This window comes from Lutjanus erythropterus, chromosome 11, assembly GCF_056507025.1.
Source record: "Lutjanus erythropterus isolate fLutEry1 chromosome 11, fLutEry1.hap2, whole genome shotgun sequence".
Lineage (NCBI taxonomy): Eukaryota > Metazoa > Chordata > Actinopteri > Lutjaniformes > Lutjanidae > Lutjanus > Lutjanus erythropterus.
Genome location: NC_139327.1, coordinates 14499744 through 14527126, shown reverse-complemented (window position 1 = coordinate 14527126; position 27383 = coordinate 14499744). Strand labels below are relative to the sequence as shown.

The 27383-nt window shown below is 38.1% G+C and overlaps 1 protein-coding gene across 3 annotated transcripts in view; it reads left to right on the top strand.

The window, feature by feature from the left end:
* LOC146318757 (seizure protein 6 homolog) overlaps positions 1 to 27383 on the top strand; it is a 149997-nt gene that overhangs the window by 60173 nt on the left and 62441 nt on the right. For all 3 annotated transcript variants that reach the window (XM_084730889.1, XM_084730887.1, XM_084730886.1), the window contains exons 2-3: positions 17980 to 18714; positions 20995 to 21116. In XM_084730889.1, coding sequence (XP_084587015.1) covers positions 17980 to 18714; positions 20995 to 21116 — 857 coding nt within the window. The remainder of the gene's footprint in view (positions 1 to 17979; positions 18715 to 20994; positions 21117 to 27383) is intronic.

Genomic DNA, 27383 nt, shown 5'->3' with positions numbered 1-27383 from the left:
AAAAAAAAAAAGATTTAATCCAATTTCATAATTTCATGGCTACTGTCTTCATTACATTTTAACTTGAACTCAAACTCAGAAGTTTTTCCAACCGATAATCTTTGTTGAGATACTTCACTTCTGTAGATGAAATTGAATCTTTGAGTTTTAGAGCCCCCCCTTGAGAAATTAAATGGTTGCAATGAAAACATATTACTAACCATTATTTACTTTCACTTTAATGAGTTTACTCAACAATCTTTGAAATGTTGCTTTATTTATTTATAAAACTCAAAGATTGAAGTTTTTCTAAGAACGGAGAGTAAATTATCTCAACAAAGAATTATAGGCTGGCAAAACTTTTCTTTAAGTTTATTTTGTTTGTTTACTATTTTGTTTGATTAAAAACTCAAATGGCCTTGAAATTAGTTTTTTCAACTTTTTCAGTATAGTTTTTCAATATCAAATCAACTTGGTTCAGTTGTTTATGGGAAAATATCTTCAGTTAGTTTATGGTTTGAAGCTGAACCAGCAACTGTTCAGTCACAATGACATTTACAACAACATTTATAACATTCAAAATTCATTAGAAATTTTTTATCTTTTAATTAACTAATTCAATACTAACCTTCATCATAGTTTTCCTTATTGTGAAAACAAGCAATCATGACTTATCTTAAAGCGTATTAAAGATACACAGCAAATTAACATCATTCTGCGTCTCAAACATGCAGTGAAGTCAAAAGACTTTAATCTACAAGAGCTCTCGTTTTTAAGTTCTGAAGTGTTTTAAATAAAAAAAAATTGCCTGCATTAATTAACTATATTTAAGTAAAATTAATAAGAAAAGGTAAGTTGATAGTTTTTACATTCTGTTATAGTGTAGAGAGCATGTGTCTATGTATTTGTGTGGGTGCAGCAGGCAGCACAGATCACAGGATCTGTACTGTATGTTACACTATAAACGCTAACAGATGGAACAGCTGGTCAGGTGAGAGCTAAGGCACAAGGTAAACTGTACTGAATGTTAAATCTGTATAAAAGAGACATGGAGACAGTTTCTGTTTCGCTGCGAATGCCAGGAGGCTTTTTTTTTTCAAAAGAAGGTGACTCTGCAGGAGAAGACTCCCACAGAGTGTAAGACTGAGGCAACGGATTTCGACTGTAGTTTGCAGGAGTGTTGGGGCGAATGAAACAGCCTGATGGCCTGATGGTGGATTTATTCAACACAAAAAAATATTATAGCTACAGTACTACCTTGACATGATTCTTTTGGAAATGCTGGTCTCTTTGTATTCCAATTCAATAAGCTTCTCTTCTTTCTTACTTTGTCTCTTTTTCTTCCATTCTGCTGCATTGAAAGACATCAAACTTAGCAGGGTGCCATGCAAGCCCACTTAACAGACTTTTACCCATCTCTACTGCCTCACCAAATACATGATTCATGCCAAATTGTAAAACCAACAAGTGAAACTGTGCCTAAAATCTATTTTTACATGATAAACCTTGACCTTGACCTTCTTTACTTCCCCATATACTGTAGGGCAGTAAAAGAGGAGATCTACAGCCATCCATAGAGAAGATGAAAATGTTAAACTGTGGGACCTGGTCAGTCAGTATGTGTTTGTCTGTGGCAAACGTTTCATCAGAGGTTAGTTACTGTTGTTACTGAGTAAATAGTGATTGTGTCTTTTGATAGAAGTTAATCAGAAAGGAGTCTCAGTGATGGTGTCACTAAAGTTTTTACTGTAAAAAAATGTGCCCCTACCATAAAACACCTGCTTTTTTAAGTGAAGTTTGTTTTAACGGTCTGTCCACTCGAATAACCGCCGAGAGCAGAGGGTATGTTAACATTAATAATTCACAAAACTTGAGCTGACCTACCTTCTGATAAACATTTTAAACAGCATAATGTAACGTTGGAAGTGGGGCTAAACCGATCTGTTTTCTACTTCTCTCTGTTTGTAGTAAATGATCACCGTATTGAGCACAATCAATCAAACTAGAGCAGGTCAGCTTAATCACAATGTAATTAGTTTACAAAAAGATTACCAAAACAGCGAAATTAAGCATCTTAACGAAATAAAAAATGACCGATGTCAGAAATACATTACCTGGATATGCAACAAGGTGTGTATGTCAGGTTCATCCACTTTGATGGAGGCAGACTGAAAGGACATTAATCAACACTTATTTCATTACTATTATTTTTTTTCCATATAATGACAGCAACTTTTTCCTTTCCTGTTTTCTGCACTTAGATAGGCTACGTGCTCAGCTCATCTGTTTAAAAGAAACCAAATTTTGAAGATGGTTAAAAGATGTTTCCAGAAGACCTGTAAAAGCAACATGTGTTGACATCTTGGGTTCGCCAATATTAGCAAAATGCTAGCTAACTATCTTGCTAATCTAAATCAATCTTTAGCTTGCCAGTCAGCAAGTGTTTTGCTTACATTACCTAACTTAACATGTGACCCTGTATGTTGCTTTTACAGGCAAAGAAAAAGGTTGAGTGAGGTACCAAGCACAGAGCAGAGAGAGGCAGGACTTTGTTTTCCTGCTGGCCATAGCATTTGAACTCCTAATAGCACAAAAGCAAAGCTGTACTCATATTTTAGACCTCAGCATTTACATTTACTGCCCGACAAATTAGAGGGGCTGCTTTTACCCAGAAAGGGGCGGGGCCTGATGCAAGGGCAAAGTCCCCAGATAGGCTGCTCCAATCTATGCTAGCTCAAGCCATTGACAGTACTCACTTCTTTTCAAACTAGCTTTATTAACATGAGCACAAGAACACCCTATTTTTGGCTTGAAGCAAAACATGGAAAAATGCAGTCAGTGGTCCTTGATGTATCTTGTTGGTACATCAGTTTTTTTAGATGCTCTTTGCTGTCTGATAAAGAAAATAACAGAGTTCTAGAGGCTGAAATGAGCCTCTCTGCGTAAGGCCTGTGTGACAGATCCAGTGTTATAACACACGCCTCCCTATGGGAGTATTGATAAGTGTAATGGCAAGCATGGGCATGTCTTTCTATGACAAGTACACAGGTGAGGTTGAAAATCGCCAGTGTGGTCCTTTAGTAGTATTTTCCTTGAGCTGATGGAATTGTTATGGGCCTTGGAAACCATTTGAAGAGAGGCAGAGAGTGTGACATCAATCAGGTAGCTTTTAAAATCACCCCTAATGTCTGTGGTGTCAGGAGGAGAGCCAGATGTACAACCTGCACCCTCAGAGAAAAGTATAGCATGCCTGTGCTGAGGTGGATATTACATATTCTTTCCCGTGCACACTGATGTATTATATTTTTGCAATGCTATAAGTAGGCTGCACCTAGGATAGTAATGCAGGGACACTACCAGAAGAGAAAATCAAATATATAGTTTATTAATCCAAAACGTCTACTTCACAACTACTGTTACAGGGGTAGTTCAGATTATTTGATGTGGAATTGTATGATGTACTTATGGATAGTCATTTTTTTATGGATAGAAAAAATCAATATAATTTTAAGTGTATGCTGTATTTTGTTTTAACTGCTTTACTTTGGCATCAAACAGCCTTTTCTGATGGGAAACCGCCATAAAATGAGCCAAATATCACTCTCTCCAAACCAACTAAATTCCATAAGAGAAATCAGTCATTTTACCTTCCAGAACACAGGAGTTTTTTGTCTACTGCTACCTTGATCTCTTTTTTTATTTGTGTTATTGTGTTTGGCATATCTGAACTAGCCTTTAAACTACCTAAGTCACACACACACACACACACACACACACACACACACACAAAACTAATTAAGAGATCAAGGCAGTGGTGGACCAGCAACTTCTGCATTCTGCCATGGTAACATTACTAATTTTGCCTATGGAGTTTGGTTGGTTTTAAAAGGGCCACATTTATCTATCTATACAACAGCAGTTTCCCATTAGAAAAGGCTGCTTCAAAAGATTATAAGATTCTTTTAACCTCCATCAACTGTAGTTAGTACACTGACTATCCATAAGCACCTCATACAGCCCCAAGTCAAATAATCCAGTTGCAAATTTTCATACATAGTAATCCACTAAAGATGTAGAAGTTGCAGGTTTTGTTTCACCCATAGCTCTGATCTTAATTGACTTCCACCATGGAGTAAATGAGAAGAAAATGAAAAGATAAATTACTCTAATGGGAGGAAATGAAGTGTGAAAAGAGACATTCCTCCCAGTATTTTCTAGGATGCAGCACTTTGGTAAATTGAAATACAACAAGGATCCAACTTCTATATGAGCCAGATTCTGCCATGATTACAGAAAGTGATGTAATTTTAATGCCAGGCATTTGTACAACAAGACATGCACTCATTCATTCTTTATATTAGTTCTCTGGTAGAAAAAAAAAAGAACAACATAACAAAGGTAAAAAAGCAAAGAATAAACAGAGGAGGAAAAATTAGGGACAGCTGCAGCATGGGAAATTGATTCAGTTAACAAATTGCTAGAAAATTATTCCCAATTACACCACATTCATCCCATCACTATAGAGTTCAGACTTGTTTAAAGTTGTCCCATTTACCCCCCTGCAGCTTTGCCGCTTTACATTAGATTTCATGCAAATAGCGATGCTGGGTTGCTCTGTTTTTGTTCTGCTTGAGCTTAAAGGTCAGCTCTTATGAGCTTCCCAGCACCATTAAGGCACAGTTTGTTTAAAGCCTGTCTGAAGGACAATGCTCAATGAACCGGAACACAGACAGGCCGTAATAAATGAAAAGGAAAAGTTATGGTTCCGCTCAATGAAGTCAAAGGGCAGATGGAGGATAAGAGTGTGTCTCATCTCAATATGCTGTTATCCTCATGACTCGAGAACCAGACAGACAGTAAAAGGAAAATCTGATGCTCGGAAATTGGAATCTCTGCACAGTCATGGATGCCTTTTTCCTGTTTTATACTGGAAATTACTGTGTGAGGAATGAAATTGTGACCTTTTCTTGTTTGTTTTGTGAGTTCTTCCAGCCAACGCTCACTTAATTTAATTTTCATTTTCTCCCAGCTACCTTTTTTTTTCCACTTTTATGCACCTGTCACACCCACGAACCAAATTAAATTATCAATTCATTAAGTTAACTAATGGAATCATTTATCAGTTTCACCCCATTATTTCCTATATAGTCTGTCCTTATCGCTTTATGCAAACAAGTGTGGAATCTGCACAAACTGCAGGATTTGCAGCAAATGTCACAGCCAGGAAATTTTCACCTTAGGTGTTAAAATGAATTTGTGAGTGCAGACCTCCACAGAGGACCGTAAAAGGAGTCATGTAGAGTGATCTGAAGGCCTCGTATCCGAGCCCAGCGGAAGCTGCTTATTGATTTGCTTGTCTAGTGGCTCTCTGTAATAATAAGGAAATAAAGCCCCTGGATATAAGGAGATTGATGTCAATCAGCAGCCCGCCTCAAGTGTAGCTTGTCCCATCTTATTAGTGCTCTCTCCATGCACTGAGTGTTCACTGATGACTCCATTGATATGCAACTGAAGAGAGGAGGCTGTCTGTTGCCATCTTGAGGAGGATTCCCCTATGATTGCTCACTCTGTCATCTTAGTCAGACTGAGAGATTGTCATGGATCCATTGAATATCAGGGAAATGAGCTTGGACCGCCACTCTAAAAGATGCACATAGTCAAGATGTCTGGACATCCTTTGTTATAATCTGTTCTATAGAGGTGAAACTGCACACATGGCTGTAATTTTAGAAGTCTTCTTCAAAGCCTATCTGCCTTCTCTAATGCTTTCATTATTAAGAATACAACTGAATCTGAATAAATTACCTGAAAATGCACAAATAAAGCAAGGGAAACACATGATTGACATGTCTGTGTGTCAGTATCTTCCTATTATTGAGGATGGCCTCAAGATAAAAATGCCCATTCTGTTTGCATCATAGGATTTTAATTTCACTGATTAATTGTTTCATTTACTACACATAATTGAAAAGCGATCGCAATATTTTGTAGTCGCCCCCACCAAGTCAGCGCACTGCAGGCACTGAGTCTCTTGTGTCTTAGCTGGCTTGGTTTCATGCAAACCCCCGCAACCTATCTTACATCAAAATGAAGCTTAGAACTTGAACAGAAAGAGCTCAGTGAGAAAATGTTTAAAAGATGATTTCGATGTATGAAGCTTCATTTTATAACTAAACATAAGGGGTTTAGACTGTTTATAAAACTTAGTTAAGAATAAAATTAAAAAAGAGACAGATGAAGGTGAAATATATTTCATAATTAATTATATGACAATATTGAATGATTTTGATGCTTTGAAGGTACAATATTTGCATTTCCAATAAGTAGTAGATTAGAAAATACAACATTTGCCCAGTTTTGCAGTACTTCTGGTATGAACAGCACCCACTTCTGGTCTTTTATCCAAATACAGAGACAGCTAATTCTGTTGGATGAGCAGGTACAGATACAGATATGGCGCCTCTGTGCACCTCTCTTCATTATGTGGAGAAAAATAAATGAGCAGCCCAGCTGAGATGTTGCGTTCATCTTTATAGTCCTACAAGATAAAATTCTTTTTGCAGCAAGGCAGCATAAAAACACAAAAACACAATTAGACAACTGAAGAAATTAAAAGCTCTGGAATTCAGTCTAAAATACAGGATGTATAATAAAAGCATGGGATAGAGCAACATGTAGAATAAAGATAAGAAATAAAAAGCTAAGCCGTGTGAGGAATCAAGAGGTAATTCATTATGTATTAGAAGTAAGAGCACTTAATGCACGTGGGATAAATGAAAACTTGAACCTGCTGTGGCATAACATCCTGTTCATGTTCATACTTCATCCAGTAAGATTTAGAGAGAGACTACAACTTTTTAAACATTCGTTAATGTGGCAGGGTGCCAAAGAAATATATATTTATTTTTAGCACAGCTCAACAAGCTTGACCTTAAGACACGGAGACTAGTTTTAATGAACCACCCAGGTTTGTTTTGGTAATTTCATACTGTCAGGATTTTTCTGCTTCACTAACTAGATATCTGATAATAATGCTGCATATTAAGCTTCAGTTTGAAAACTCGTAACACTAGACCGGCCACAGCGGTCATTTTGACAGTTTTCAAATTTATATGCGCAATAACTTTGTTGAATCACACAAGATCATGCAAGAATCTTGCCAGACTTTAAGTTTGTGTGCCGCCAGTCAGTATCCCAGGAGGGATTACCTGGCAACTATGAGAGTGGTTTTAGGTGTGATGACAGTGAGAAGCGTCCATGGAAGTGTTGATCTGATTGGTTGAATTTAGCCAGTATTAGATCTGACGTATTAAATTAAGAAAAGTCAGGTACCAGTCCTGACTTTTCCTGAAAGTGCCTGCACTTTCATTTTAAATGTTTTTACACTAAAGGCAAAGAAAATGTGATCATTTTTACCTATTTTGTCCATAGACTCTGAGGAAAATGCCACTTTTATATTGTTACTTTTTTTGGACAACAGGGGATACATCTTGGTTGCTTAGCAACTATCCTTTTCATGTGTCAGTGCGACTTCACAAGTGGTCTCGAGTTCCATTAATTTGCCAACAGTAAAAAAACAAATAATTAGACTAAATTGACCTGACCAGTAGATTATGGAAGAATTATGAGGAACAGAAAGTAGAGAGGAGAGGGAGACCAGGGATGATTGTAATACTTTTTTGTCTCTGCACCTACAACTTGCTGAATTTTTGTGTTAGAGGTCTCAGATGACATAGAGTACTTACTTTACCTTTGCCTTAGAAATAGCTGTTTCCAACCTTTTTTTTGGTTTAATTTTTTGCTAATTTCCAACCATTTCCCACCTTTTTTGGATTTTGGGGGATTTTTAGGATGAAATTTGAAATGATGAACATATAACTAACATCTTTATAATCCTATTAAGTACATAAGGACACACTCAGTTTCTGCAGGAACAGGTGAAAATTTTCCACACTCTTAACACCTCTGGCTTCCTTTGAGAACCTAAGTGGGCTCTAATAAATGTGCACACCAAAGAAGAAACATTTCATTAACTAAATATCCCCAAGGACAATAAATGGTATTTTATTGTATTTGTGCCACTGCTCAGAATAAGATAACAGTAATCTCATTCTGTCATGGTAATTACCACCTCTAATTTATGAATTAGCTCTAATTAACCAGCTTCGATGTGGTGTGATGTAATGCAGTTACACGCATAACCTCTTGAGTGTGCAGTCTGGTATCTACTTTTAGCTGCTGGATCTGCTTCAGTAAATTAAGTTTAACTGTGCAGAGTAACAAGCTTGATTAAATTTCTCTTCTGCGCTTTTGTCTGCTGTCACTTGCACTCAGCCTATAGCGAAACATTTTTCAGTACTTGGGAGTATACAGCACAACTTTCATAAATGTTAACATCTGTCATCTCTTTGTGATTTTATTCATTGCCTGTGACCTGATGCAACTTGCTGGCGTGTGAAGGGTTAAATGTGATAGCATGACACCCATTCTGTGAAGCTGACAGAGCACATCACGATCACTTTGTTCTGACAGTAGACTGGTTATGCCAGCATATTACGGTACATCTATACCTGATTGGAGTCCTTCAAGCACAATAAATTTAAATTGGCTGCAGTAGGGTGTGATTTTCTAACTGTGGATGGAGACGGGCGAGAGCAGGGCCTGCTTGTGTTTCTGTATAGAGAATCAAGGTCTGTCAAAGGTTGTAATTTTTGTCAACTTGATGGTAATACAAGGTTGGAAAGCCAATCAAATGAACTTGTTTCAGTATATGCATTAGCTTGTTTCTGAACAAATATTTGATTCAATCTGATAACAACAGCGCTGTTATAGAAAAGCTTCCTTTCTCTTCCTTTCTCTTGCTACTGTTTAAAGGCTAATGGTCTGCCTGTCTGTCCCAAGTGACATGTATGAGAAGTGTTGGCTGTTAAACACTTAACAGAGGCTGGATTTGATCTTTCAACACAGTATGTTAAAATTTGCACAATACAAAATCAATTCACCGCGGGTCATATTTGACAGAAGGAGTCTTTTTTTTAGAACAACAGCAAAGGCATGAAAGGGTAGCTGAATTTATGTGTGTACTGACAACTTGTGTTGAAGGTACACAAACCAAGCCTGGCATACAGTTTTTGAGTCTGTATTGTACATATATGCACAGTATTAGTGAATACAGTATATTGGTATCAGCCATCAATAAACTTTAAAATGTTGTACTCTCTGTCTCTCTCTTATCTATTTCATTTGTCATTGTCTTCTATCCATATTTTTTTATTCTATTTTTACTTTATTTTTCTAGGTTTATTACAAAAGTATCTTTTTTAGGTCTAGTGTGCATGAGTCTCATTAGTCTGATTCACTGTTTATTATCTTCACCTGTTCTGTGGGAGATCATGCGATAGTTCATGTGTGTGCGCGTGCATGTGTATGTGACAAGCAGGGCGCTGGGCAGTAACTCTCACATCTAATCTCACATATTACTAGACCCATCATTCTTTTATGTGCATATTTATGACCTCTCGTGGTGGCAGAAAATTTTAGAAAAAAAATTGAAAAACCCATTGACTGCTCTGCTGACTCCTCACTGCTCTTAACCTTTTTGTGGTCAACAACTGCAAGGCTTAAAACAAGGCTTACCTAGTCTGTTGCTAGTCACATTTTGACCTTTGTCATGGCTGATACCATAATTAAATCTTTGAGGGAAAAAAAAAGTTTTGTTAACATCACCACCATTCAAGGTCTGCAAGTAAACAAGATTACAAAATCAATTCTGGTCAGATTTTCCTGAACTTTAGTTTGTTATAAATGTGAAAAATTGAACATGATACAGATTGAGTTTGAATTAAATTCTGTTTTTGTCTGGGGGTGATCTAATCAGCTCTAGCCAAAAGATTCCTTCTGAATAGCCACAACTTCCACTGGGACATGCAGGCTCATCAAATATGAATTATTAGAATTTCAGCTTTGTGAGTTTCTCCAGAAACATAGATTTCTCTATCTGTCATATTGTTGTACATTGTTGTATAGATTGTACATATGTTAGTGTTAGTTAATATGGAATTTCACACCATAATCTTTATGTTGCCTTTCATCTGTCAGGCTTTCTTCACACAGTTTAAAACCAGTGAGTGTGATTTGCATTTAAAAGAGATGCTAATTGGTTATATCCTGGGTTGTATTTTATTTACAGTACAATAATACTCAACAAATTACATTTACAATTCAGTTTTCAGCTCTATTTTCTGAAACGCCAATTAAGGCTCAGTGAGGAGAACAGTATGGTAGCAGTATTCGCTCCTCTATAATCACCACAGTGAGGTCTCCAACCTGTACACATTGATCCTGTATTGATCTGTGTATGAGAAACTCTGCTTTAACCCAGTTCTCCACTCTTACTCTGCTTTCACTCAATATTCTGACGGAGGGGCAGAAACAGGATGGTCTAAAGCTGACTGACACAGGTAGAGACAGAGATGGACAAGACAAGAAAATGAGGGACACTGTTCAATTGCAAGTTCAACCAAGGGCGGATATTTTATGCCACTGTTGCTGGGAAGATGTCCCCATAAACATAGTAAAAGCGGTTGGTCTCCTGCCTGAGGTGCACGGTGCAAGGGGAGGTGAAGAGATAATGTGGTGCTGCCAGAGGAGTGCTGACTAAGATTCCAGCATGCATGGTCTGAATAATGTTGGATTCACATGAATTCAGGCAGACGGTAGATAGCAGACACCTGCTGGACGGAGCGTGAAAAATAAATAAGCAGTCCAATGGAACAGCAGGGTGGCAAAACAAAACACACGTGATGCCATGTTGCTCTGTGGACATTTAAGTAAATGTTATGTTATTCACTCATTTCCAATATGGATAGTAAAAGGACAACTTCACTTTGTGTATCCCCTCTGTTTGCATATGTCAGCCTTTCTTGGTAAAATTCTAACTGTTTAAAGTCCTATAATTCTGCGTGTTGTTGCATCGAAATGATTAGCTTCTTGTTTCCAAGGTCAGCCATGTGTTCTCCTCATGTGAAGAGGCTATGTCACATAATTCTGTTGTGGAGGATGCTAAAAATTTGAAATATTTTGCACTGCAATGTCTACCATTACCATCGATGTATTCTCTGCTGGTCTCACATACCTTTTTTATCCTTCTCTCATCTCCTAAAATGAATCCAACATAACTCACTAGATTTGTTGCAAGTCGCTTTATTCATATATTAAATATTTTGGCAGTAAGAAGAGACCCATGGCTATAGGTAGGGAGAGGACCAAAACAATGTAAGGCATAATGAGAGGGAACATGTAATTTTGCAAAAAAAAAAAATTGTGATCAAGAGGACCAAAACAATGTAAGGCATAATGAGAGGGAACATGTAATTTTGCAAAAAAAAAAAATTGTGATCAAAATTACTGCTTGGGGCAATTATCCCTGTAATCCCCAGTAATCCCTGGATATTTGTGGGGACATCTCCTGTCCCTACCCATTTCTACACTCTTGAGCTCAACACCGTAATAAAATAAACACTCTCTGCAAAGGAACAATTCCCCAGCTTTACCATCCAGTATGTGTGTGTGTGTGTGAGAGAGAGAGAGAGAGAGCAAGATTAATGTATACTTTGCAGTTATGAGTCTTACATATACTTCAATCATTCATGAAGACCTCCCTTTACACTCTTTACTGTTGCCGGTCGTGAGACATGTCAAATATGCTTAGTTTGCCTTTATAGTGTGGCTTTAGCTGCTCTTGTTGTGACAGAATAAGGCTACAAGGAAATGTTTCTCCTCCATCTTAGAACATCAAAAGGTCTTTGAATTGCTTCTGTCGCCAAGAAAGATAAATGTGGTGTTGTCACGTCTGCCAGTAAAATGTAAAACCATGTGTCAATTCTGTCAGCCTCGGAGAGGCTTTGTAACAAAATTGTTTACTCTTCCCCTTGAATAGCCTGATCAAACTTTTATTATCTGGATGGTGGTAAAAACTACTCTGCATCAGCAAAATGTTACAATTGCTTACGACTACTTTTGAAGTTTTATGAGCAAAGCAGAGCTTCTCCTGTGGCACAGTTAAATTTCACATTTACTCAGACTACATTTCTTATTTAAAACCTAAACGTATGTTTCCTGCTATGGGAATCCTCGCACAATCAATAAAGACAAAGTCAGTCTTGCAGGGTGAACGTTTGCCCCCTGGCAAGCAGATTTAAGCATCTATTTCAGAGTGGGAGGAAAAGCAACTGCCGCCTGTAATCAATATAACCAAAATGAGCCAGTCAATTGTAGGATATGCAAGCTTTCTTCTTTAAATCAGATGTTAAGAACTGATCATATGAGGATAAATAGGTATAGACTTTAAAGACTGGCAGTGAAATTCTTTATAGTTGAGTTTAAATATACCTTAATATTCCACTAATAAATGAAATAGTCCAATCAGACTAAAAATGCCTCCGATAACCACCTCAGTTGGAAGAGGGTGACCTGATTCAGTCCCATCAGAGGGAACTTTCAGGTTGAAAGGGGTGATGTAAACCTTTGATAATCCATTCAGTAGGAAAATAATGGCATTTACAGTAATAAACATGTAAATACTTGAAGCTTATTATGTAAGCTTTGTATTAAAATGTCTAAAAACTCTGGACATATATATTTTGTTGAAATGTGTACTTACATTATCTCAAATGTTTCCAACAATGTTCAAAGGCACAGAAATCCATAATTTATTCAAGGTAAGAGAGTGTTTCTTGCTAGCTGTTACTGTCTAGTTGCTGGCTGCTATAACTTTCAGGAAAACACTGATATACATCAGAGTTTAAGGAAGGAAGTTGGCCAATGTGATTAAAAGTAATGTGAAAAAATTAATATCACTTGACTCAAGCAGAAATCGTGTTCATGGACGAGGTAATGTTAAAGTTTTATTCATGATATGTTTAGTCTCATGCACTGACCCACTTCCTCATTCTGATGTATCCAACATATCCCTTGTTTTCCTTGAAGTTACGCAACTAGCAACGCCTTGTAGGAAAAGCACTGTTACCTTGAACACTACAAATTTCCCTGAGTTTGAACATTCTTGAAAACATTTAGCATTATGGAAGTACACAACCAAATAAAACCTATGTTAACATATGTTTAATGGTTTTAGAGATTTTAATCTGAAAATACATACATACATACTCTTGCTCGAAGTGCTTTTGGGCAAATGCACATCTTATTGAATGACTTTATTTAGTGTCCATCTAACAGCTAAAACAACAACAACAGGTAAACAGCACACATTGCACATAATTTACTAAGGTGTCATTATATAGACTCTAGCGCCCCTGGTAGGATAAGGTTCTAGCTCAACAGTTCAGTGTGGGAAGTTACATTTTTATAGCTTTAAATCTGAAGCTCTAATCAAAATGTTTTCTAACAGGTTAAAGAAATATTGTCCATGTAGTTGCTGCTTATAAATCGGCAACCAGAGGATGTATGATATAATTCAGAGGGTTTTCGGGAAATCTGATATAGAATTTCAAGGCATGAAGATGTTGAACAAACTCACCTTGAAAAGCATTTGAGAATATATTGCTATACTGTCGGTTTCACCTGTGACTGTGCTGTATTTTACTAGACTTTTAGCGTGGACATCAACATCGTATTTCCATTCACCTGACCTCTGCAAACCAGCTATTTTGACTTCCAGCTGAGGCTCCTTCATCCTCCTGGAGCCTTGTAGCAAAACAGAAGCGCTCAACACAAAGATATCTCACTCATTTGCCGCCTGTGTCAACAACATCCTCTCATCTGCAAGCATGAAAAGTGTGCTGGCAGCTTTTCTCCCTCATTAAGACAAACTGTCATCCTGAATGCGAGCTAATTAAGGTGTCAAAGCAGATGCCATTGTCTCATGTAGACACATGTACGTTGACAAATAAGAGGATTATCTGAACTCCCTCACTGTGTTCAATATGTATCTTAGCTATTTATGTATGCCATGAAAAACACGGAATGGATGACATTGTTAGCTTTAGGTAAACATTTATGTTTAGCGTTTTTCTATATTTGGAAATTGGCTATAAACAGCTGCACAGAGTCAAGATGTAAAGAAATGTTGGATGGAGGTGAAACAGGTAAAGTACAGAAAATTAGATGGGAAAAGAGAATGATTGAGATTGTATTGTTGCCAAAATGAAAGCAAGAATTCACAGTCAGCTGTGGTATTTTTAGCTCGTCTCACCATCCTAATAGATGTTTTATTTTTATGTCCAGCAGTGCCCAAAGTTATACACTGCATTTCTACCTCTATCTTACCGAGGTAGAATGAATTCCTGCCAACACACACCTTAGAACCACAAGTCAGCACTACAGTTTCAAACCCTGAAGAAAACTCTTTCCACATAAAGGTCCCTAAATGAGGGAAAAAATCTTTGTTGTCATCTGAGTATGTCTAACTAGCAGCCAGCTGGAGAACACTTGATCATTTCAGGATAACTGTCCTGTCAAAGCCACAGAGGACATACAAAGAAGTTCATCTTTCCTAATGTTTACACTGTCTGGAGGATTTGCAGTGGTTGGAACCGTCTATTCATCAGATTTCCCCAAACAACTAATTTGAGGAAAATGTAACAGATAATGGGCTAAATATGGCACTTTTGGACTCACAGTGCAATCATTTGGCATCAATAAAACACTTACACTGCATGAAGTGATTGGCTGATCTGTCCATCTTGAGCAGTTAAAAGATATGCTGATGTTTAAACTGGCGCAGAGGTGAGCAGATAATGAGTTTCACAGTACTTCAGGCTGTACTATTCCTTTAGATTTTGTAAATCATTTTCTGTAGCTGAAGGAGGCTCTGCAGCTAAAACTAGATTTTTTGCCCAAAGCAAATTCTTCACTCCTGCCTCTTTTACTATAAGTGATTACATACAATGACTAATGCTGGTACGTGTCACAAAGACAAGTGACGGCAACATGTGCTGCTTTAAACCTTCCTTTCTTTCCTATAATAATCAGGTAGTATTACTTTATTATTTTTGGAAGTTATTGTGTTATTAATTATTAAATCTGTGCATCTGTTTTCTGGTACTAAACTGTAACTGTTTATGTTGCTGTTTCATTAAAACTGGAGCTCAGTCTGTCTCTTAAATGGATTAGCAGTGTCATTGCCAAAATGCCAAAGTCACTGCAGAGAACATCTTTTGTTTGTGGCTTTTATACTGAAAAATGTCACATTGGCCTAAAAGTTTTGTTTTTTTAAGCCTTTATTTATTCAGGGAGAATTCACTAAAAGCAATGCTTTCTTTTGGAGGCACACCCTGATCACATTCACACAGTGACACACACACACACACACACACACACACACACACACACACACACACACCTGGAAGCTGCCCAGAACAACTACAGTCTTATCTGCCAGCCACTGAGCAGCTCCACTGGAGCAGTTGAGGTTAAGGGCCTTGCTCAAGGGCACCACAGTGTTGCTAATGAGGGAGGGGCAAGAGCTGTTTTTCACTTTCCCCCATCCAGATTTATCCTGTTGTTCAGGGGGTTCCCATCCCGAGCTTGCTTCTCTAACCTTCAGGCCGCCGCTGCCTAAATGTTTAAACTCGTGTCAGCAAAGTGTCTTCTGTGATTTGGAATAATCTTTCACATATGTCAGCTGCTGTGGACCACATGTGTAGTGCAGGGGCATATGTAGGTATACAGAATATACTGACTTATTTTTCAGTTGGCTTCAAAATGCCCTCTGGTGCACATCATTCTGACATTTTTTTTTCTTAGGATGGCAGCCCTATGTGGCCTCTGATTGGCTAGTACTCACTGCCTTTTTTATTCACATCAAGTTCACCAAAGTTGTGGCCACTCTCGTCAATTTGCGCATGTTTGACCAGGCTGTTAAGCATGAGGAGTGATGATGGGGCGGAGTTAGAGTAAGAATATCAGGATAAGTCAGTCAGAGGCAGGCAGCAGTAGGTGGGTATCCTTGGGGAAAAAAATTACTTGATATATAAACTAATCGATGACTGAAACATGTTTGTCTCATCTTGAATATATCTTAAATTAATGCATATAGTCAGTAATATTTGCAAACTGTCCCGTGACGAATGATGTTCATTTTACAACAGTGGCCTACACTGTCTGTTGCAAATCAGCTGTTTGCAAAAGAAACTACTGGCCCATGCTTTCAAGGTGAGAGAGCAGTTGGTCAATTTTAAAGTGTGGATGGATGAAGGAATAAGGAACATTTCACTAAAATGCAGAATTATAGTTGTCTCACCCTATGGTTGGACCAGTGTTAATTACAAAATCTGCACCTCCTCTATGGCTGATGTTAGTTTCAAATTGATTTTTGCTCCCTGAATTCAAACATCAGCATTTAAGTGACATTGTGCAAATATAACTTGCCCATTTTTGGGTGAACTTAACATGAAAGAGAAGTCTTACATGTCACTGTTTATAACACAGCAAAATTATCCTTAAAAAGTATACATAAATTGTGGCTTAAATTAAAAGTTTACACCCTTCTGCAGTACTCTTTGCAGTGCATACAAATGTCTTGTATAATTTGATTTATTGTATAAGGGATACTGTTTTTTTGTTTTCTTTTTTTTTTCAGTTCACTTTAGTTATTATGCCGTAGTAGTTCATTTTTAAATCTGAACATTTTGCAGTTGACACCCACATGTTCATCCATTCATTTTAATTTTTTTGTGGTTTTCTGACTTTTTCGCTGGTTGAGTGCTTCTCCTCCTCTGGAACATTAACAATGCCTGCACTGTGTTTGAGTAGTGTGTGTGTGTGTGTGTGTGTGTTTGTGTGTGTGTGTGTGTGTGTGTGTGAGCTGAAAAAAGAGGGAATAAGAATACTACCCTACAGAAGAATACATTATAAAAATATGTGTTTTTCAACCTTTTTATCCTAAGTTACAAGACTATTTCTGCTTGGCGTTTTGCCGCTCTGAGATTCCACTGCCTGCGGGGTGTGATTGTGGAATTTGTCTTTGATAATAAACTGGTTTTCTGCAAGCTGCTACTCACCCTCTGTCAGTATTAATCGGCCACAGGAACCTTGAAAGAATGTCCTTGTAGTCCATGTGTGCTTTGTCTTTTTGAATGTAATTGAATGAAATGTACAGTATAACATGTTACACATACCGAAAGAATTGATCTGGATTTAAAACTGAAGATGTGCTTGAGAATAAGCAGTTGTCTTACACTGTAAAAACAAAATACATTGCCTGCCTTGATATTAATTCAGTTGAATCTGAGAAAACACATTCAATAAGATAATAAAATATTATGAGGAAACATGGGTAGGGCATGTATTTCTTCAGTCAAACATTAAAAGCAAATTTGCACACATCAAATTTAAGCTTCAGCTGTACATTAGAGGTACACTGCAAGTTTGCATCATAAATTTCTTCAGACTATAAAAAGAAAGGTCTCAAGAGAATTTTAATTCTCAAGCAATGCATGCTGGGAAGTCTGCTAACATACTGATCATGTTTCTTTAGAAACTTAATTTTATGCTTCAGGTGTGTTTTTAACTTCTCAAATGATCTGAAAATAAATACTAGAAATTTTAAGTTTAATTAACTTGAACAGTTTTTACAGTGTAGAGCACACAGGGCACAATCACTTGCAGTGACCTACATATGCCAGCCCATCAGACTGTTTTGCTGTTATTAAAGCTTGTATAATGGATAGTGTAAGGGATTATACTTATGATACCACCGCTCCTCCCCCCCGAAGCCACACACACATGGACACACACGCTCACATACATGCATAATGAAGTGATTTAAATAGCAACAAAACGTGTGGAAGAATTATACATGAGGACAGTCTCTCACCTCATTAGGCATAATTTTGGTAGATTATAGGGTGACAGACTTGATGATTTTATAATGAAACTGTCAAGAAGATGCACTGCTCTTGTGTGTTGCTTTTGTAGCTTACTGCCTTGTAATATTATGCTTAACACAACCATGTTCCTTTCTATTATTTTACTACATAGGTCTAAAGGAAAGCAGCGGCATCAGTAAGAGGACACTGGAGCTAGAGAGGGACTCATCAACACTGGACAGAGAGAGTGAAGTCCATGCTGTGACCACTGTCTCACCAGTGAACATCCCCAACCACCAGCCTGTCTTCAAGGGCCTGCTGCTCCATGAGCACCTACTTACAAGGGACTTCCAAGGGGACCAGCACTTTTTCAGGCAGGATGGCTCTGTGGCTGCATATTCCACCATGCCGGGCTCTGATACAGGAGAACCTGTCACTCATCTGGTGCCCCATGAGGATGCCCCAGCCTTCTCAGACATTGCCACCACCGCCACTGCAGCCGCCACCTCCCCACTGACAACATTTTCCCCCACCACGCCGAGGCCGCCCGTGTCTCTCCCACAAAAGAAGCCCTCTAAGGAGAAGGCCGGGGGGGAAGACAAGGTAGAGCCAACAACAGACTCCCTCACCACCCAGGTGACACCAAACAATAGAGGTTCAGTCAGTGGAAATGGCCCAGCGGCGTCCTTTTCCTCACAGAGAGATAGATCTCAAAGTTGGAGCACTTTTCCCGCGGAGGCCACCCTGGCACCCTCGGTGAGGATGGAGAAAGGAGAGGCGAGGGAAACAGCAGGGAAACACAAAACGGGCCCAGATCATCCGCTCCCCAACCAAACTTCAGATGGTAACACCATGACGTCCACCACCGTTACCACGACTACCACCATTACCACCATGCAAACAGCAGGTATACCTGTTTTCTCTGACTTTCAGTGATGTACTCAGCACAACATCCAAACAACTTTGTGAAAAAATAACACTGTAAAAACTTAAAAATACAGGAGTTTAGTTGAATCAACTAATTCTTCTTCTCATTAACCTAACATAAATATATAGTTTTATTCAATCAGGTTAAATTAACCTAGAATTATTATTATTTTCTAAATTCTTTTTAACTTGAAATGATAAGTTGGATGAATGTACTTTACAAAGTTCCATCAACTCATTAAATTAAGTTTCTATAGAAAATTGATCAGCAGATTATCAGACTTATTATCAGAACCAGCATCCATTGTTTGAGAGTTAAAACCCTCCTGAAGTCCTTCCATTTTAGAGTTTGAAAAAAGCATATATGATTAAAAGAACTTTTTGTGTTTCTCTAGAACATTTTAAGATAAGTCATGGTTGTTTGTTTGCACAATGATGAAAGCATCGTTAACCATGATGAAGGTTAGTGTTGAATTCAGTCCCTACCTCATTACACTTAAAATTTAATGGCTGGGTGTGTAACTTTAGAGGGATCCACTGGCAGAATGAATATAAAAGTTATATAATGTTTTCATTAGTGTATGATCACCTGCACTGTAAAAAGAAAAAAGTTGAGAAAACTCAAAATTTCAAGGCAACTTACTGCCATAGATTTTTGGGTTTTACCCGCAACTCAAACTCTTAAAAAGTTTTACTAAGAGAACCAAAGAATTATATTTCAAAAAGGAATGGGGAAACTCAGTGAAGTGAAAATAAAGAATGGTTAATGTTTTAATATTTTCAATTAAAACCATTTAACTTTAATAATGTTTGCAGCTCACTGTGTATTTTTATTTCCTAAAACTCAGAGATTCAAGCTTGTCTAAAGAAGAAAAGTAAATGATCTTCAGTAAAGATTATAGATCAGATTTTTTTTCAAGTTTTTTTAAAACAGAAGAGATTGAGTTGCAACAATCCATTGCAATAAGTTGGCTTGAAATTGAGTTTGTTTTTTGTTTTTTTTCCTTTTTACAGTGTAAAACTAAGAATCATTGCTTTTTCGTTACCTTAGAATAAGCTGTTTTTATCTGCATAAGTTGTGCCCTTAAACAAAGAGGAATAACAAGGAATAAGGATGAAGGAAGACAACCACAAGCAGCTTTTGCCTTTGCTCATCTGTATTTAGTCATGTAACAGTTCAAACAAAGTATACAGTATGTTTTCCAAAGTATGAACACATTCATTTTCAGGACCACCATAATTACCATAATGTATCTTTTAACACCTTGAAAAATTTTACTAACTTATCTTATTATTATTTTTTTTACCAACTTATTTATATTGCCATTTGAACCAAACATTAAATTATAAAATACATTTTTAACCATCTACATATTTAGCCTTTTAAACTTAGGGTTGAATGAACCACTAGGTTTTTACAATGCTGAAAGAACAGCTTAACAGCCTTATAACAGCCTTTTGTGTTTCCTGCATTTTTCCTGCCACTAAATTTTATACACTGGACCTTTAATAAATTCCCTAGGAGCAGTTTCACAACTTGTATTTGTGCTGATGCTGGAACAAAGTAGCTCCAGTAAGAGCAGATGCAGCTGGAGGTTCTTTGTGTGAAATAAAAAACTGACTCTTCAAATTTGTAATATTTGTCAGTGTGAGTGAAGAGCTCTTGGTTCTCTCTATCTTAAGCTAAGTGAACATGTTCTCTCAAGTAGATCTTAATTATTTGGCAAGAAAAGTTAATTTGTTTTGAATTATTACAAAATTACTTCCACACGTCTTTTCAAATTCAGTCAACCTTTAACTTTTCATTGTAAGGCAGCTCTGACACGAACTTTTTAAAGTTAAAACAAATTGTTTATTTATACAGTGTAAAAAAAGAGCATCCGAGTAAGTTTTTCCCTGATGGAAATAAAGTTTGAGAGTACCTCCCCTCAAAGATTTAACACATCCCTCTCAGAGGACAGGAAGATGAAGCATCAGGTCATGCTGCTGTTCATTTTGTATGCTTCACACCCGCTATTCATCTCTCCACTAGGGATAACAGAGTTGCTCATGTGTCAAAAACAATCTGATTTTCCCTGATGTGTCCTGTCTGTCCTTTCCACTGGCCACAGAGGGCTCAAGGCCCAGATGAGCAGTGTCAGACAGGAAATCTGCAGAGATAGTTAGAGGGTTACGGGGCCATGGAGACACAGGTGGGCTGTCAGAAAGATCAGTGGTCCGGGAAAAAGGGAATCACTTGTCTTTTTACTGTCTCCCACAGAGCCGTGCAGTCTGAATTTCACTGACCCTGAGGGTAACATCGAAATCCTGCAGCAACCCGACTCTGGAGTAGAGTGTAACCTCTTGGTTACGGTCTACCTGGGATACGGCATCGAGGTTCAGGTCAGTGCTGAAGGCTCACTATGCTGCTGTATGATGTTACCTCATCAATTTTTAAACTACAATAAGCAACTTCTGATAAAGTGATTCAGTTCAAAGTTACATCTTTAAACACATATTTTTTCCATATATTTTTTTGGGCAATTGAGAACAGCAGAGACAAAATGTCAGTGTTGAATTTACAGTTCATCACTTTTTGAGTTGATATAGCAAACAAACTGTAACCTATTTACTAGGAGTGTTGGAAAATCGATTCTTAGATGCAGTGTGATTCTTTCTGGAAAGATTATGTCTGCAGAAAAGTCAATAATTGGAAAGTTAAAACCCATTACTTGACATTTGGACTATATTCCTTATGAATATACTTGGATGCTGAAATGTAACAGATGTAAACAAACTACGCTACTTTTGGCTTCTATGAAGTTGAAGGGAAAAAAAACTTGGACATGGTACTTTGGGAATGCAAAACTGAAGAACCATGTTTCACATTTTCCACCTGGAAACTCATCAATTCATCTGTTTATTTAAATTATGGATCATTACAAATACACTATGTCGCTAAAATGCCTTGATATTGCCACCTCTACTTTTTACACATCCAGCTGATATAGAGTGACATTAGCACACATTTGGAGTTGTGTGTCTGGCCACCTGACTAGTGTCCAATGTTTATGTTCCTTTGTGCTCTGTTTTTGGTCCCCACCAACCAATGAGGAAGAATCTGTCTCTTTAGCAGCTAAATGCTATGCTGACCAGCTAGTCGCTGACTTTGTTCACGGTTTGATGCCAGGCAGTTTTATCAGAGCCTTTTTCACTGAAAACTGCTGCGTGCAGTTGGAAATGACACTGATGACAGCCTTGAGACTGAACCAGAAGAGCAAAGTTGCAGCAATAAAACCAATACAATCAGCTATAAGACACTATAAAGCTCAGTAGAGCTGAGAGGAACTGCACAATTGGGCAATAATTGTCTGTGGGTTTGCAGCTATAACTGACCCAATTTTCAAATAGTCCAGCCCATTGTCATTCCCAGGTTGTCAAATACAGATGTTCTGTTACACCCTTCATTGTGTCACACAGACACGGAAACCTTTGACAATCTATTGTTAATCTAAAAATACTGATTACAGACATTTAAACAAGACCTGTGCTGTCTGATCCTTTAAAAAATCACTTCTCAAAGTAACATAATGTTGCAAACAAGGGTTTCATTCAACCAGTGAAGAGCATGGGCATATTTTAGTTTAGTCTTAGCTCTTACAGTATTTGCTGGTCTTGTGTGGGTTGACGGAGATAGACAGGCAGCAAATTGCTGGGGTGAGTGGGTGGATGGGGCACAAGTGATGGGGGTCTGTCTCAGGTTGAATGTTTGCTTGGAAAGTCTTTTCACAAAAGGTTATAAAAATTAACTGTCACTGTGTGTGTTCTCTGGCATTTGCAATTCCTCAAACGCCTCATTTACCACTGGAGACTTTAAAATGTGTGAGCTTTGTCTTGCTGCCTCTGGAGGGCTAAGATAAGTCTTGACAGAGTATATGTTTGAAAGTGCCTTTTTTTCCCTCCGAAAGCCTCCTCTGGGTAACTTAAGTAAATCTTCAACCACTTATACGCACCGGCACACTTACCTGCACATGTGCATGCATACACATCCATGGATTTCACCACATTTGATACACTCTTAAAAATAAGGGTTCCTTTTTTGAAGAAAGAGTTTGTCAAGGGTTCTTTGTGAAATGTGATGGGTTCCATTAAGAACCATTTTTATCCAAAGACCTCTTTTTGGAAGAAAGAGTTCCTAAAGGTTTGTTAAAATCCAGACGAACTTGTTTGGCAAGGCTGTCAAGGGTTCTTAGTGCCATAATATTAAAAAGGTTCTCGGTAGAACTCCAGGCAGAGATTCTAGATAAGACCCTTGGAAATAAACAAGGGTTCGTGGTGGAACCTCCTGGATGAGTTCTAGATAAGACCCTTGGAATATGAATGGTTCTTGGTAGAACCCCCTGGTTTGGTTCTTGATAAAACCTGTGGAATATGAAAATCATTTAGTAGAACCTCCTGAATGTGTTCTAAATAAAACCTGTGGAATATGAAAAGGTTCTCAGTAAAACCCCCTGAGTGTGATCTAGAAAAAGGTTCTTGGTAGAACCCCCTGGGTGGGTTCTAGATAAAAATCCATGGACTTTAAAAAGGCTCTAGGTAGAACCAGCTTGGTGGGTTCTCAATAAAAGCTTTGGAATTCATAAAAAAGGTTCTCAGTAGAACCCCTTGAATGGGTTTCCTTTAGCACCCTGAGAGGGTGGAAAGGTCCTGGATAGAAGCCTCAGAAAAGGTTTTGCATGGAACCAATACACCATAGGAGAATTCTCAGTAGAGCCTCTCTACAAAATTCTGGGTGGAACCTTTCACAAAATGGTTCTAGGTATAGCCCTTTATTTTGATTCTTGGTAGAACTCTGAACATTTTCCAAGTTGAGCCTTTATAAAAGGTTCTACCAGGGACCAAAATGGGTTCTCCTATGGGAACAAGCCAAAGAACTCTTTGTGGTTCTAGTTGGCATCTTCAATTCAAGGAGTGTGAGTCAACGCTCACCTTTCTGCTGCGTCTCTGTGCATGTAGAAAATGTCTGTGGAGCTTTAAGGAGTAAACATATAGATGTTTTATCATTACATCTCGTAGGCCTGATAAAGAACCAGGGGGGAAGCCATGTGTTTCAGCACCAACATGTGAACAGATGGGTTTCCCTCCCTCCTACAGCTAAACTGATATTGATCTGATGGCAAACTATACAGAAAACTGCTTGGCACGGTTGAATAGAGTGAGGAGCCATGGTCTCTGTTCCAGCCGAAGACATCAACTAACTGAAAGATGGAAAGATAGAAATTGAAGTCAAGTATGTGTCATACCTTTTCATCAGCGATGTGTGAAGCTCCTCTGCCTAGAGGCTTTCCAGGTCCCGAGGTTTTAAAAGAGATCAGAAAGTAGACTTGTGGAGCGGCAGCGTGCACAGAAAATGTTATATAAGCAGGGACATTTTACCTCACATTTTGAATGTTTTTACACATGGATCATTTTTACCTCTCAACAGTTTGCAACCCCCTCCCTCACTTGTGTTGAATTCTCGAGATGGACATAAATTAGCTGTTTCATGGGATTTGCCTGGTTGATAGGATTTATCCAACAAACGCATATCCAACAAATGCATATGCAAAGGTACACAGATAAGCCAGGTATTCAAATCTGAAAGTTGAGAGCAATGCAGCTGCAGTTACACCACCTCCCTGAGATTCAGAGCTAACGCTGGCCAATAAGCTGCAGGATTCTGGCTAATATCCTCTGTGGTGTTTTGGTCAGCTAATCCTGCTTTGGCATCTTGCTTCAGTTCACAGTAGAAAGTGGCAGGAAACATGAATAGAAAATAAGGGTGAAAAACAACAATAAGGGTCCCCAGCAGGATTTGAAACAGGGACATTATGGTTATCACCAGGTTATGTACCTGGACATGTGGAAGAGTACCTGTTTAATTTTGCCTTTGCCATACTGATAATTGCACCAGCAAGAAAGACAGAGATAAACGCGTTAAGACTGTGATGTACAGCACTAGCCAGCTCACATTTGGAAAGAATGGTTTATAGTACTATATTTGAGATGTCACACAAGAACCAGTACCACACAGTGTCACATAATGTCAACATTAAATTCATGCAGCAGCCAAAGTTCATATAAAGCATTGATTGACAAAATATAGTCTACACCACTGACATAACTAAAGATGGATGCTGCATGTCCACTTCATCCCACTGTGCAAAACTCTGCAAAGTCTGCATGGTACTGACCAGCACTGGAGTCGTGCTGCCAAGTTCCCGCCCACACAGCCGGCCGACTGAAACGCGAGCAGAGCTCAGCTGTCAATCTTGACATGAAACCCCATTTTTATATCATCTTTTATATAAAAACCAAACCGATGTAAAGAGTAAACAACTGAACAAACATCACGATAATAGGAGTTATCTAAAGTGACGGAAACCAGAAAAATTTATTTGACGTGTAGTTTGATGTTTTAGTTTGGCCCATTTCCTACCTATTAACACTGGGGAGGCAGGATTTGTGGCTTGCAGCCCCCCACCAGGCAGGGGACTGGGGAGCTTTCATGTCCATTTCTGAATTCAGTCATTATTCTTGCCAGTTTTACTGGAGTAAGTGTAAACCTCAGACATATTATGAACAAACTTGAAATAAATAACATCAAAAACAATTATGAATTATGAATATGAATAAATGGTCATTAGATACACCTATCATGTAATCTCATCATTTCTTTTTAGCTTTGGTGAGGCACTTCTTTACTTTGACAAGAACAGAAAACAATGCGGACATGCATCTGTCAGAGTTTCAGTTTTCTGCACATTTTAAACACATTCCAGGGAATTTACATGTTAAATAGGATAGCTGGAGATGCTCTTATCCAAAAGGCACACTGTAACGTAGGGGGAATATTTTTCTTATCTTTTAAAAAATTGTGCAAAGACATGCTTGTAGTTATTGTAAAGATAATGTGACTAACAACAGATGGTTTACCGAGCAACAAGCAATGTAAGCATTTCTTTGAATGACACAAGCAGCAGAAAACATGCCAAATAGTTCAGTTCAACAGCCCTGTCTTTTCATTGTGAGAGTCCTACTCCTCATTATATTTTAAGCATGTAATTTAATAATTTTAATCATAGATCCAATTTAAAAAAAAAAGAAGAAGACATGAAACGAACTGTTGTTGTGGCAACTAAATTGATTGCTTCCAATTTTGTGATGAGCTTATTTGTCATCATCACATCTCTGGAGGGATCACAGACCTTCCCCTGTCATTTCTCTGGTCGGATCATAGATAATTTGTTTGTTTGTGGCCATAGATTTTTTTTTTCTGGAATTTGTCAGACACATGGAAATATCTTAATATTCACTTTGATCATTTGGGTTTTTGATCGCATCCACTGAGCTGAACATTAACATGGGGGAAAAGCTTCTGCTCCTCACTTCAGAGCAGAGGAGCCGTAGGAGGGACATTATGGTTGAAGTGCATGTTCTTGTTTTGGCAGCCAGCCTCCGTTATGGAAGGGAGTCATCATTACAGCTGACAGACCAGCAGTTGGCAAGGGTAAAAGGGAGGAAAATAGGTGAAAGAACACCTCTGAAGGACAAATGCAATTATTGGATAATAAATATTTATGTTGATGTGTAGCTATGGCTCAGGAAAACATAATCTATATAGGCACAGTGTCTGTCATTTCCAGCACTCAGACCCGTCTGATTTCCACTAGTGTTCAAAAATAGAGAGATTGGTGAGGAATAAATAAGCCAGATCAGACCTTTTCTGTGTTTAGTCAATACTCCTTTCAGCAGTTTGGCAGCTTGCAAGAGAAGGGAGGATGAAAAATGTATCAGGAGAATTTACTGCCCTCAGCCTGACTGTTCAACCTCCCTGCCACAGCTAACGGCATATAATGCATTGCCCCATCTGGTGATTCTGGCCGCATTACAATTTATTTGCAGAATAATTGCACAAATATTAGGAGGCAGATGCAACACTAACTTTCAGCACGGAGATAAACTAACAGTGTAATAAACACTGGAAGTATACTTTAATAAAAGGTGCTGCACTTTAATGTACACTGCTCATAAGCATTTAATGGTTAAATATGTAAGTCAAAAATGAGCATAGCACTCCAAATAGCATGTTGGACACTATATTAAATAGGTTGACATCCTATTTAAAATATCATTTATGGTTGAGGCGAGTTGTTTCCACCGGCATCCCTCCTCACCAGACACAAAAAGCGCAGGCAGGTTGCCGGAGACTGCAGGAGCGCAAGATGAGGGCAACAGTATAATTTGACAATAACAAGTTGAGCAGCTGAATAAAAGCACACTGCTCCAAAAATACTCACTCTGGAGTTGGAGTTCAGTGACCGCCTGCCAGACTCCATAAACATATTGCCGAGTTTAACCGTTATAAGTATCTACTCCCTCTAAACATTATTTTTGTTTTCTTATGACTTATAAATAGACACACAGTCATTCAGCAAACATTCGGCATGAATTTGAACTCTATGAAATGGGCAAACAAGCAGTGACTGCGGCTGTAGCCCTGTTGTCAGAGAAGTGAGTATTTCAGCTTAACATGTTTCCTTAATCTCTGATGACGTATCACGGTTATACAGTAAATATAATACAGAGTTCTTTTTAAATATTTAAATATGCAAAATATGTGAAGGACAT